General features: G+C 36.0%; 1 protein-coding gene across 1 annotated transcript in view; it reads right to left on the bottom strand.

The window, feature by feature from the left end:
- The window catches only part of LOC129754292 (paramyosin, long form), a 63779-nt gene extending 52035 nt beyond the window's left edge, over positions 1–11744 (bottom strand). The window contains exons 1-2 of the mRNA XM_055750257.1: positions 11252–11744; positions 6529–6585 (exon numbers count right to left, since the gene is read on the bottom strand). Of these exons, the coding sequence (XP_055606232.1) occupies positions 6529–6585; positions 11252–11371 (177 nt within the window). The 5' untranslated portion in view covers positions 11372–11744. The remainder of the gene's footprint in view (positions 1–6528; positions 6586–11251) is intronic.
- Between the last annotated feature and the right edge of the window lie 660 nt (positions 11745–12404).

Below are 12404 nucleotides of genomic sequence, written 5' to 3'. Positions count from 1 at the left end.
CGACGTATGCGCCAAAAAAGTATTGCTAAAGGTCGTAAGTACGTTTTCACCACAACATCTAAATTTAGGCCTGTATTGAGTATCCTGGCATATTTCTCATCTATTCTTGTATCGCATAACAACTTTTCAGACAACTCTGAGTTACCAGAATTGAAAATGTATTAGAAAACTAAGTCAGGTGGTTAATACGACCTAATCAAATCAATCTCTAGAATTAAAGTTTTTTAGGATGAGTTTATTATTTTATTTGAATTAAATATTCGAAGCAATTTAGCCGATTAGCCGGTGTATTTTTTCATCCTTCTTTTGTTTTCGAAGGGGAAGGGATGTGAATGGGAAACTAGAAACTGTTTTCAATAGCCGGGCGGTTTAAATAGGGGAACTGGGGGTAAGACGCCCACGTTAAGAAGAATCTTTCATTACTCGTAAATGAAGAATGCAATCCAGTAAATTCGACAATAGTTTTGAAAAGGGGACTATTCTTCACCAGAAATATACAAACATGCACACTTATACTAATTACCTATATACGTCTTAATCGTTGAATTTTGAAAGGCTTTCTCAAGTATGATATTCATTTCGTTTGGGGCAAAGAGCGCATATGTGTGTACCCAAACGCGCCGTTTAACGAATAATAAGCGTTTATTAATTCAAGGGCCTCCGAAAGTGTTTGCCTGATAAAAACACTTCTTTTTAACTTAACAGATGGAAAAATGTATTGCTACGCGCAGTGCTGCCAGATATATTGACGTTCTGGTGAATAGTTAATTTAATTTATATTAAATGTAGGAAATTTAAATGTATTCGTTTTTATTCAAGCTTTGTTTTCCAATTCAACATATAAATATCTTTTAAATTGTTGTGATGGAAACAGCATATAAATTTAAACAAATATGAAACATGCTTAAAGTTAAACGGACATTGCGATAATTGTCAAGACCAATGTTCATCATTAGAACAGATGCCAGGTAAATGTTTTGCTGATAGATGTCGTAATTCCTTACGAGAAAAGTTGAAAAATTTCAAGAAAAGCTCCCAAAAAAAATTGTTTTCGTTTTTCGTCAAACTTACGAAATATAGAAAACTAAGAAGGCCCAAAAATGTTTAGAAACGCATAAAAGTGTAAAAGAACAAACTGGTGTTTTTAGAAATGTTGAACAATGTTTGTTTAGTGAAATACTGATGGTGGCGCATCTTGTCCCGACTGCGCATTTTACACCCAGTTCCCCTACATACGCATAGCACATCTCGGCTGGTGGTTTTGCCGTCGGTTGGAAACATAGAATTTTTTTTCTGATGCCGGTTAACATACGGTTTACCCACAAAAAGCTAAATAAACGATTTCAAGTTATTCTGCCCATATTTGATAAACGGTCTAATATGTTATTTTTTTAGAAATGGTGAAAATTGTGCCATTTGATAGTTTACACTCTATATAATATCCCTACTTTATTCATTTTTCAAAAAACCCATTGATGAAGGCATACAACCCTAAAGAAAATTTGTCTAATATATTTGATAAATTGTCTAATGTGCATGATGTGTTGAATTATCATTCGCAGCAACCGGTGTCTTTTTATAGAAAGTTTTTCTGATCCCTTCTTGTTGTGATATAGGTAGCTAAAGGATTTCCTGTTACTGTCGGACTGCTTTCGTTTCCGTTTGATTTCTTCAGGGAGGACACATTCCCGAATAAATTCTTTTTGTTCTGCCTGCGATTTCCCCCAATAAACTTCATTGATCCGGTAGCGCGAATCCTTATCAATTTTGGAATGGCAGTCGAAAAGGCAGCTTGAGCAGCCAGGCAGCACCGGATGCTTTAAGCGTCTCACTCGTTCAATTTCCAACGCAGCATCTTCCTTTTTCGTCCTCTTATACCCTGGAAAGCATCTGCTACTACTTCATCCTCCTTTTCGCTTCCACTAGAGCTTCCATTGTTTTTTTAATAATTTAAAGCCATTTTGTAGATGCAAACCGCAGCAATATTTGAAAACGTATGCACGTCACGCAAATTCAGAGCTATTTGTCAACTTTTGTTCACGTATATTTGATAAAGAGGGCTACTGAGACCGAAATTTTTTTTTCATAAATTCTTTATAAAAATTTGCAATTTAACTCAACCGCCTATGTCTTACACCTACACGCTCCTTTATTTCAACTCAAAATTAAGTACGACCGAGGTTCAAAACATAGTTCGATTCTAAGGCTATGATCATTTAGTATCCGGGCAGTTACAAACGTGTGTATTTTAAAAACTATTCATTTGATCGAAAAAGTTTCTATGGATGAAATGAAGGTGTTAATATGACATGTAATGTAAAAATATAAAAAAATGTATCAATGATTTCAAGAAATATTCTAACTTTTTCAAAAAATCAATTTTTTTATTTTTGCACACTTTTTTTAGTCATGTATTTATTTATTTTTTTACCACAAAAGCAAAACCTTTTCAAAATCATGATATTTTACACAAATTCACCTGGAAAAACCAATTGGAATCTGGTTCGAATCTTTTCATTAGTAGGCATCTCGAATAATTTGACCTCTTAAATTCGGTTGTATTATAAATTTCTTTGTCCATCAGAACACATCTGTCACATTGCGTAAAAACCGGTTGCACAGATTGTGATCCATGGAACTGCTCATTATTAGTTATTTACTCGGTGTCTACTAGTCAGGCAACACTTTTTGCCAGCCGGAAATGGATTTACTGCATAGTTAAGCGGTCTACTTCTAGTTATTCTCAATAACCATAGTTTTTTTTACCCATATTTGAGATCAAGGGTCCCACTCCGATGCTTGGTTTGAACTTCGTGAGCATCTTAAAGTGGCTCCTTATACTTCTTAACCATTTGAGCCAAAAAAAATTTAGAAAAATCAACAGTTCATGACTTTTCAAGTCGACAATGAAGAATTTCCGAGGTGATTGTGCAAACTTATTTTTACCATGTCTTTTTGCATCGTAAATATCTCAAACACACGTTAACTTAAAAATCTGTCAAAAATAGGCAAGATAATCCTTTTCATAACCAACACAACGCTACTAAAGTTTTGCATATCCGAGCTCTATTAACGTAGCTATCACCGGAATAAAGTGCCCGGATACTAAATCATCATAGCCTTATGAACTTAAAGTTAAGTACCCTTTTTTCTCCTTGCGATGGTTCAAAACGGAGTTCGAACTGCGAACTCAAAATTGATCCCTTTTTTCCTTCGGCGAGGGAGCAAAGCTTAGTTCAACCATATGAACTGAAAATTGAACTCTCTTTGTTGGACTGAAAGCACTTAGCGAGTTCAGTTCGAACCGGAACAGCAACCAACGAACACTTCGCAAAATTTTGTCGTTCCGGAACAATTACCGGAAGACTATGAAGGAATGCATGTTCACCGTGTCAGCGTAAAATTCTGTCCGTCATTGTCATCATACGGTGAGCGGCTTGGAGTGTCCGAAGAACTTCCGGATGTTGTTTACTTCCCGTAGGAAGTAACATCCGGAAGTTTTCTATGACCGGGAGTGTCAAAACTTTCCACCGCTCTGTTATTGCAATGCAATGTACCGGAACAGCAACATCCGGGTACAACAAATTTTAATCATCCTTTAATTCCCTGAAAATAAGCTACCCTCGAAAAAAGGGATAGATTCGAGTTCGGCTGCCGAACTTAGTATTGAGTATGCCTATCAGAACTTAGTTTTGCGATTGCCCAGTCGAACTCAAAGTTGAGTGCTGCCACTGAAGTGCTGTTTTGAACCAAAAGTACTTAATTTTGAGTTTAAAAAAAAACAGCGTGTACAATGATTGTTATGCACAATAATCTACTTTATTTTGAGTATAAGGATACAAAAAAATAGTTAAAACATTTGTTTTGCGTTTTTCTCGCATTGGTGTTCATGGCATATTAGACCGTTTATCAAATATGGGCAGTATTTGAATAAAACGGAAAAAAAATTCCTCGACCGAGATTTTAACTCCAGTCCTGCTCCCAGTTGGCTGTTCGATATCCTACCACGATGCCAACTCATCAGTTGATATGATCCACGCTATAGCTCTTTAGGTGAGATTTTCTTTTTACGAACCGGTCAAAGGAACAGACAGGATGGAGTGTCTATTGAAGACAGCCCATTTATCGTAAATCGGTTCACTCAAATCGAAAATGTCGAATTAGCATATTCTCAACTTTTTGGAGAGATATTTACGAATTCACTAAACTGCTATTCGATTCAACTTTTTTTGGGCAAAGCTTGTTATAAATGAATGATAGAAAATCACTCAATACTACCTTGTTTACGACGGTTATAGAAAATGTGTTACTAATCGGTTTGGATTATCATTTCTATTACGATTTCATGTTAGCTGGGTTGACTTCCCTGATGACCCTTAATCGTAGTTGCCGATCATGTGTTTCATTCAAATGCTTGATTTGAACTTTGTGGACATTTTTGACAGTGTTTGTATACTTTTACACCACTCACACACAGAAATTCTTTGAATAATCAACGGTTTTGTCAGCTATCAATATGATAATGATGGATTTTGAAGGAAACTGGGATTTTTTTTTTCTTTTTCTCTTGCTTCGTAAATATCTTAGAAAAGCGTAAATTTATAATTTTGAAAAAAAATAGGTCTTTCACAGGCAGCAAAATGCTGTCAAAATTTTGAATATCCGACTACTAGTAAACGAGCTATTAGCTAAAGAAAGTGTCCAATTTCTAAAAGAACTAAGATTTAATTAATCTAAATAATGCATGTAAGCATAAACCCCGGCAGAAACTGCGGTGAATCCGTGCACCCATGGTAGATAACCAACATACATAGGTACTTGAGCTAAAACTATGATTTGTGCAAGATAAACCAGGAGTAAACATTTATTCCTAACTGTCTTGTGTGAGGAACAAAAAGATATAACCATTTCATATTGTTGCCAATTTGCAACAATTAATATTTAGGGTAAATACACGAAATATGTGAAAATAATATTTTTTCATTTTCATTTCCCTTCATGTACTCATCTTTCCGAACTATTGAAATTTTGTTTCAAGAAAAATTAAAAATATCATGAAATGACGCGTTAACTTATCGGCCTTATGGGTGAAAATTGATGTCCTTTTTATCTTAAGATTATGGAACTCTATAGACGGATAGAAAGTTAGAAGAAATGAAAGAGGGTGAAAATGAGCGGGTAAAATTTATTAGAAGCATTATCATCACATACCAAATTTTTGTTCGGCACGGGCCAACTACTATGAAGTGGTAGATACAGATAGATACATTTGGTATCTGATGATAGTTTTTTTGATTTATTTGAGACACTTTACCATCTCTGCGGCATTCGTGTCTTATCTGATGATAGTGCTTTCAATAAATTCTAAGCATTCATTTTCATCATTTTTCACTTCTTCGAACTTTCTATCCGGGTATAAAATTTCGTATTCTTAAGATGTTCTGTATGTATGTATCCAGTGTACTATTTGAGCTTCATATTTCGTAATCTTAAGATGTTCTTACTTAAAAGGATATCACTTTTCACCGATAAGGCCGAATTATTAAGTGACAATAAACATTACGGTGATTGACCTTTTCATTGATAAAATTAAAATAAAGATTTAATTCGAACAGCACTCGCCTTGAAAAATAGAAAAAAAAAACCCGGGATCAATATAGCATAGATCGATTCTTCGAATACGAATTTGTAGATCTTAGGACTTTTTAGCTAAATCGATTTTTAGTTTGCAAATTTGCTTGATCCTTCCGGAGATCCGTTAATATTCCAGCGGATAAAAAGGAGTGAAATCATTTTTACAACGGAATTCAGTACAAATGCCTAAGGCAGGTTTAGAGGAGGATGAAATGATACATATAATCAAATAAGCTACGCCGTATAAGCAGTATCATCTCCCAGTTTCAATCATTGATTTACATAATTTAAGTTGATGATGCATCTTGTTTTACCATGACCAAGGATGCTTTTGACACCCGAAATTCCCTTTTTTTCTTTGAGTATCATCACTGAAAATACGCACTGGTGAAGTGCACCAACAAAATGACAAGCCCACTGAGTCTATTTTAATATAGATTATACGGTATATGGTGCCCCATTTTCCCCACCTAATGGTGTCCTTTTGCCCCTAGTTATAATAAAAAGTCATTTATAGAATAAATTATAGTTAAAACCCAGAACTTTAACGACAGTGAAATTTGAAGAACAATGTGTACATTATTTTTCAATGTTCACATAAGAGATCAAGATGATAAATCAAACATGAACTTTCCATGTGATGGAAAAATATAACTTTTCTGGATTTGAAGAGGCGATAACGATTTTTTTTTTAAATTGATATCTGCTGTAGGAACCACAAAACAGTTACCCATGAAAATTATTTGAAAAAAAGCGTGGGTACTTCAACAGAACAGAAAGGTGCTCTTTTCGCCCCGGGTGTTCGTTATACCCTTCTATCATAGAATATAATAGGTGATACAGTTATTTTATCTTGATGTTTAATAATTATGTAAACAAAACTAATCCACTTACCCTCGAGCGCAGGCCACGCTCCGATTCCAGATCCTCCTGCAGCAGACGGATTTTATCCTGGAAGAAGACAGGATGAGATTCGTTTTAATCTTCGATAAGCGATTTTCGTTTAATATTGTATTGTAAACTTTTGAAAAAAAAAACGCCACTTCATCGCGAAAAAAACACAAAACATTAAATGACACCATTCTGCACAGTCCATAACTTTCACGGTACATTCGCTCTCATGTCAGGATGCCAAAACGTTTTTACTTCACTAATTCGATTTGTACATGTTATGTCACTTTTAACCCCAACTCCACCCGTTTCGCACATCTTAGGGCTCGCCACTTTTCTGACCATTTCTTTTGGTTTATGATTTCACTGGTCAAATTGCTGGATTCGGTTGACTGTCGCCAGAATCGTTATTTTAACGACCCTCATCTGGGTACTTTTAATGTTAGCCGTCTTGTGTTTTTCTTTTTCACCTCTTACAGAGTGCATATTTTCGCTATGATGATAGCAGTTTTCTTCAAACGGTTTTCCTTTCTGTGTTTCTAAAATTCTTTTGCACACGCGCTTCGAACACTGTGATCTTTCAAATCATGTCCGTGATTTGCCATTTTTTTCTTTTTCTTCTGTGAACCCTGCAGAAATTCCACACGCTCGAGCGGGTTTCTGGCTTAACTCTATTGTGTGTTTTGATTAGTGTGCTGTGATTAGTGTTCGTGTGGTTGCGGCGGGTGTATGTGATGGTTACGCACGCTGTGAGGGGATTGCACTTGATGATGAGTTGCAGAACATAGATTGGGATTCTTTTTTCTATGCAAATGTTATGGGGAGGACGGTATAATTTGCGCCTTTTGCTTTGCTCCATTTGGTGGAAGCTGTAAATTTGTTGTTTCTATGAATTCGTTAAAAGTTTGTCATTTTCAGGCATAACTTTTTTAAATATAAAACACGCTGGATAATTTTCGAAGCAATAATTCAAGATCTAAAAAACTCAAGTATTTAAGATTTTTTCTTGCCAAAATTTCAGAACAATCGCCGTGAATGCCCTTTAGAACGCTGCAAGCTTTGTATGGAAATATGAAATTCTTAAATTTTTACATCTCCCATAGCTTATTTTGGTTGTTTTTGCTGTCAGAAATAGCAATAAAAATTTTGGAAGCGATTCATCCAGTCCTGAATTAGCGTGACGATTTTGTATGGAAATTTGTATGGGAAAACCAAATTTTTCATTCAAAAATCGCCAGAGATGAAAAATACTACTTGATGTATGCAGTAAAGTTCATGTGAACAAAGCACAAACCTAACTTGTAACCCAGAAAAGATGTGCGATTTTATACAAAAATTTTTTTTTTTTAATTTCAGCGTTTTAGACTGATTTTTTGGAAGCTGTGTAACCGCCAGTCTGCCATTTTTAAATATTTTTCAATGGTTTCAGATTTTTTATTTTGAAATGGTTATAATTTTTTTCATGAAATGCTTAGCTATTTGTCATTTTAGTAAGAAATGAAGCTTGGGAATAGTCAAAACTAAAAATCTAAGACCAACTTTATTTCAAGCTTTTTTAAGTTTTCTGGATGATTTAAACTGTAAAAGTTTCTTCTTCCATACAAAATTGAAACGCGTTGCGCTAACTCAGGAATCAACCAAATCATCTAAAATTTTACCCTGATATTTGGTGAACAAAAATGCATCGAAAAAACATATGCGAGTAAAAAGTTATTTATTGCAGCGGTCTAATACCCATATCATAAAAGTATAGAAAGTTCGCAAGTGACATGTTTGTTAAAGGGAACTTACTAAAGCTCTTTATTTTTCATCAATGCTCAATGAAAGGCTGAGTAAACCAGTTTACAATGTTATTGAGAAATAATTGAATGCGAAAACTGCTGTTCAATTTCATGTTATTGGAACTTAAATATTTGGATATACTTGCTACACATTTCCATAAATATTGTATTACTGAACTGATTTTAAGCTCTGTTAAAAGAATGTTCAAAGAAAACGAAGAAGATTTTTAAAATTTTCTTGAAAAAACTTCTACGAGATACACGTAAGTAAATTTGAATGAAAAACTTTCATACCCTTTCAAATAGATTTATCTCTCATGGAACTTTTTGAAATTAAGTCAGATGAGGTCCAGTGTTGTTGTCTCATAAATCTCAAATCTGGCTTATTTCAAACTAGCCTTGTGACACATCTCAATAAACCTATCCAACGGACGAAAAAAAAAGATACTACGGTTATAAGTTATATTTATGGTGAATGCGTCAACATCACTGTTACAAGAAAAAAAAAACACGTTTGGAGTTTGAAAACTCTATAAACTTCTAGAAGGTAAAATATTTTTTTTACATAATTCCTCCTAGACCAAATGGTCGGTATTCGACCAGGCCGAACTGAACGCCAATTTGAAAAAAATGAGTAATCTATTGCAGAGGATGCGAAATATGATAAACTACCTATGCAATGAAAATTTTTTTTCTTTTTTTTTAAGATTTCATTAGAAAATTTCAATGTTGCAGACAGTGGAAATGGTGAAAAATGTGTTTTTTTTTTCAATTTTAAACAGTTCTTGGGCTCGTCGAAGGGAATTCTATACTGCTTATTTGTCTCGAGGCCAGTTAGAGTTGGAAGCTCAGGGTAACTTCAAATTTTGCTTTCTTTTAATCCGGTCCTGCTTAGTTACCCTAAACATGTTATTGTTGTCATTTTTTACCAACTCGACTTTAAGGTCATCTCCATCTTTATAAATGAGAAGAAAACCCTTTTTCAAACAGCAATTTGTGAGTTGGCACTTTTTTTAATTTTATATTAAACATATTTTAGTGTAATAAAATATACCCGGAAGATCGTTTCAATTTTTAACTTGTATACATTGCATTACTAGGTAGATTTACACTTTACTTCATCAATTTTCAACTATGCATTCAAAAGTTATTCACAAAATAAGTATACAGTCCTTATCCAAGATTCAAGAACTGCAAATAAGACGTGTTTATATTGATTTTGTAGTTGTTCTAATGATCCGTTTACCAACCTAGTAGAAACATTTCTATTGAAAGTTTAACAAGATTCTTGTGTATGTTCCTCGAGGATTTCAAATTGAAGTGTGGATCTATTGAAAATCATAATAAGCTTGACTAGGTATTCAGATTTGAGTTAAAGGAACTTTCAAACATTGCTCTCAAAATGTTATAAACGATGATAAATAATCAATACCGTATTTTGTTTTGCAAAATGCTATGAAATATTGAAACTGAATTTATATATTGAAACAGCAATTTGTTATGTTTTGATATTATATACACGAAAATTTTGCCTCGATTTCCAGCAATAAAAATGGCTGGAAACGTTGAGCAATCCAAATTTTTGCTAGAAACCAGCAATAGGTTTTCTAATTGCTGGATTTTTCGGCATTTGGTTGTATTCTTGTCATTTTCGCTGAGAAATCAGCAATCGGTTTTCAAATTGCTGGACTTTTCAGCAGTTAATCTAGTTTGCTGCGAAATCCGCAATCGAGTTGTCAAATTGGAGTTTATTTGTTTTCGTAAGCAAATGCAAGGTAAACTCTATTTTTCAAATTTTGGTTAGAATCATTTAATTATTTTTATTTTCCTCTATATTCTAGCAACCAGAAGTATGGGTTTTTGTTCGACTGATAGATATTCCATAAAAAAAACTAATCGAAACTATTTTCACAGGTGGCGGATGATCAAGACTTTGGCTCGAAGCTGCCCCCCTAGAGCCGGTGTTATAGAATATTGAAAAAAAATTGTTTCTTGAAATAAATATATCCCTTATTGAAAAATGGGAAAAATAATTGTTTTTAATGCTGATTATTTGTACAGCCAGTATTCAAAATTAATTTTGAATTCATCAAATATAAATTTAATACTTAATACAGCAGGTTGTACTGCAAGAAATAGCTGGTTTCCAGCAATTTGAATTGCTGGAAACCAGCATTAACGTTTGCTGTTTTTTCAGCAATTTAAATTGCTGGAAAGTCAGCGGGAAAAAACCAGCAAAATTTTGCAGGTTTTCAGCCAAAAAAATTTGCTTTGTAGCAGAAAAAAACTTTGAATAGGCATTACAAAACTGGGTGTTTCGCCCCTCGAGTCCCAAACCCAAACCAAGGAAGTTATTTCAGGTGCGTTCAACATCCGTGGCGATGGTCGTTGCCATTGATAATGACAACGGGATCGGGATCGGGTTGATGGCAAGTGATATTAAGTGGATGTGGATGTGCTTCTGGGTTTGTTTGGTTGAAAATTCCACTTTGACGCACGCCGCACGATCGATGAGATGAGCTTGGGGCACCAATATGCACTGAAATGGTGTGGTGGCAATCGGAGGGCGGGGGTGGCACACGATTGAAGCCGCACGTTAGCGAGAAGTGGGATGGAATTTGCACTTTGCTTTTGGCCGTGTTGTCGACCGGGATCGTTCTAAAGTTAGCGCTGTTCCCGACTGCACATCAGAACTATGCATCGACCGACACCAAAGACACGGACGACACACGGTAGCAATTTCGCAAGAAACCCTCTCTACGGGATGACATTTGAACGCAATGGGATCGGGTGCGATTGGATGGGAATTATGGCTTTTTGGTTCTAGACCGTGGGACTTTGGAATGTTTCGCAGGATTAATCGAGTTGTTATGTAACTGACTGTGAGTTGTAAAATATGTGACTTAAAGTGTACAGTGTTGGCTTGTCTGTAAGAGGGAACTTACCTCCAGCCGGGACAGGGCGCTAAGGTCGGCGCTGTACTCGATGCTAACATCGGCACTTCCGCCGCCAGTGGATTTATAAGTATACTTGGAGGTTTTCGTTGTAACGGCCGAGGACGACATTTTCGTTAGATCGTTTTTTTATGTTCTCGTACAGACACTTTCAATTATTTCAATCAGCACTTGTTGAATTCAATTGGTCAAAATCAAAACCAGTTTCACTTTTTTTTTATCCTGCCACAGGACACGTATCCGATCGATAGACAGAAAAAAAACAAATAAAATAGAGAGAGATACAGAGAGTTATGCACACACAAAAATCCCCAAACTGAATCCTTTTTTCCAGGAAGTAACTAGCAACCACTTTCCACCGGCAGAGAGCTTGGGATCAATCCGTTCTGAACACCGAATGAACCGACTGTTAGGAGCACACTATATGCCAAAGTTTTCATAAATGCCGGAGCAAGGTTGGTGATCTACTAAACTCGGGAACGACCATCGGTGAGTTGGTATTGAGTGGCCACTGAGTCGGAAAAACGTCGCCAAAAAGGCAATTTCCAAGTGTGCGTGTCGATGCGGTTCCTTAACGGAGGCAGAAAACTCATCGAATCCGAACGAGACTGAATGTTTCTTCTCATGCGGACCGTTTTTTGGTTGATTTTCATTGAATATTTCTGCAAGCGGTCTGGGCCTGCGCGGAACGTCCTTCATGGCATTATACGATAGGTCCCGCGTTGGGTTTCCATTTGTGCCGTTCTGTGGTTCTGCGAGTGGAAAAACATCGAATCATAAGTCGCTCAGCGGCGGCATTTTTTCCCATCATCCTCAACGAGACGGGAAGGGAACTCAGCCAGCCCAGCATCCTCCCACGAGGATGCGATCTTCGAGCAAGCGATGGAAAAACCACTCCACGGAACGGAGAACCACGTTTGCGCACGCATCATTCCGACGCGGCCTCCCTCAACCGGCCAAGTCAGCCGTGAAAGAATGAGTTTTATCGTAGATGTGCCGATTCCGTTGCCTATAGATGACACAAGACAGGTGGGTTAAAATTAGCACAACACGGATTGTTTTATTGTTTTATAAATATATACATATGTACGTGCGGGGTGGTTTACTCATCTACTTCGTTAGTCTGTTAGCAAGCGCGTGTGTA

This window comes from Uranotaenia lowii, chromosome 3 (assembly GCF_029784155.1).
Source record: "Uranotaenia lowii strain MFRU-FL chromosome 3, ASM2978415v1, whole genome shotgun sequence".
Classification (NCBI taxonomy): domain Eukaryota; kingdom Metazoa; phylum Arthropoda; class Insecta; order Diptera; family Culicidae; genus Uranotaenia; species Uranotaenia lowii.
Note: the sequence above shows the minus strand (reverse complement) of the source record. Positions and strands in the feature narration are given on the sequence as shown.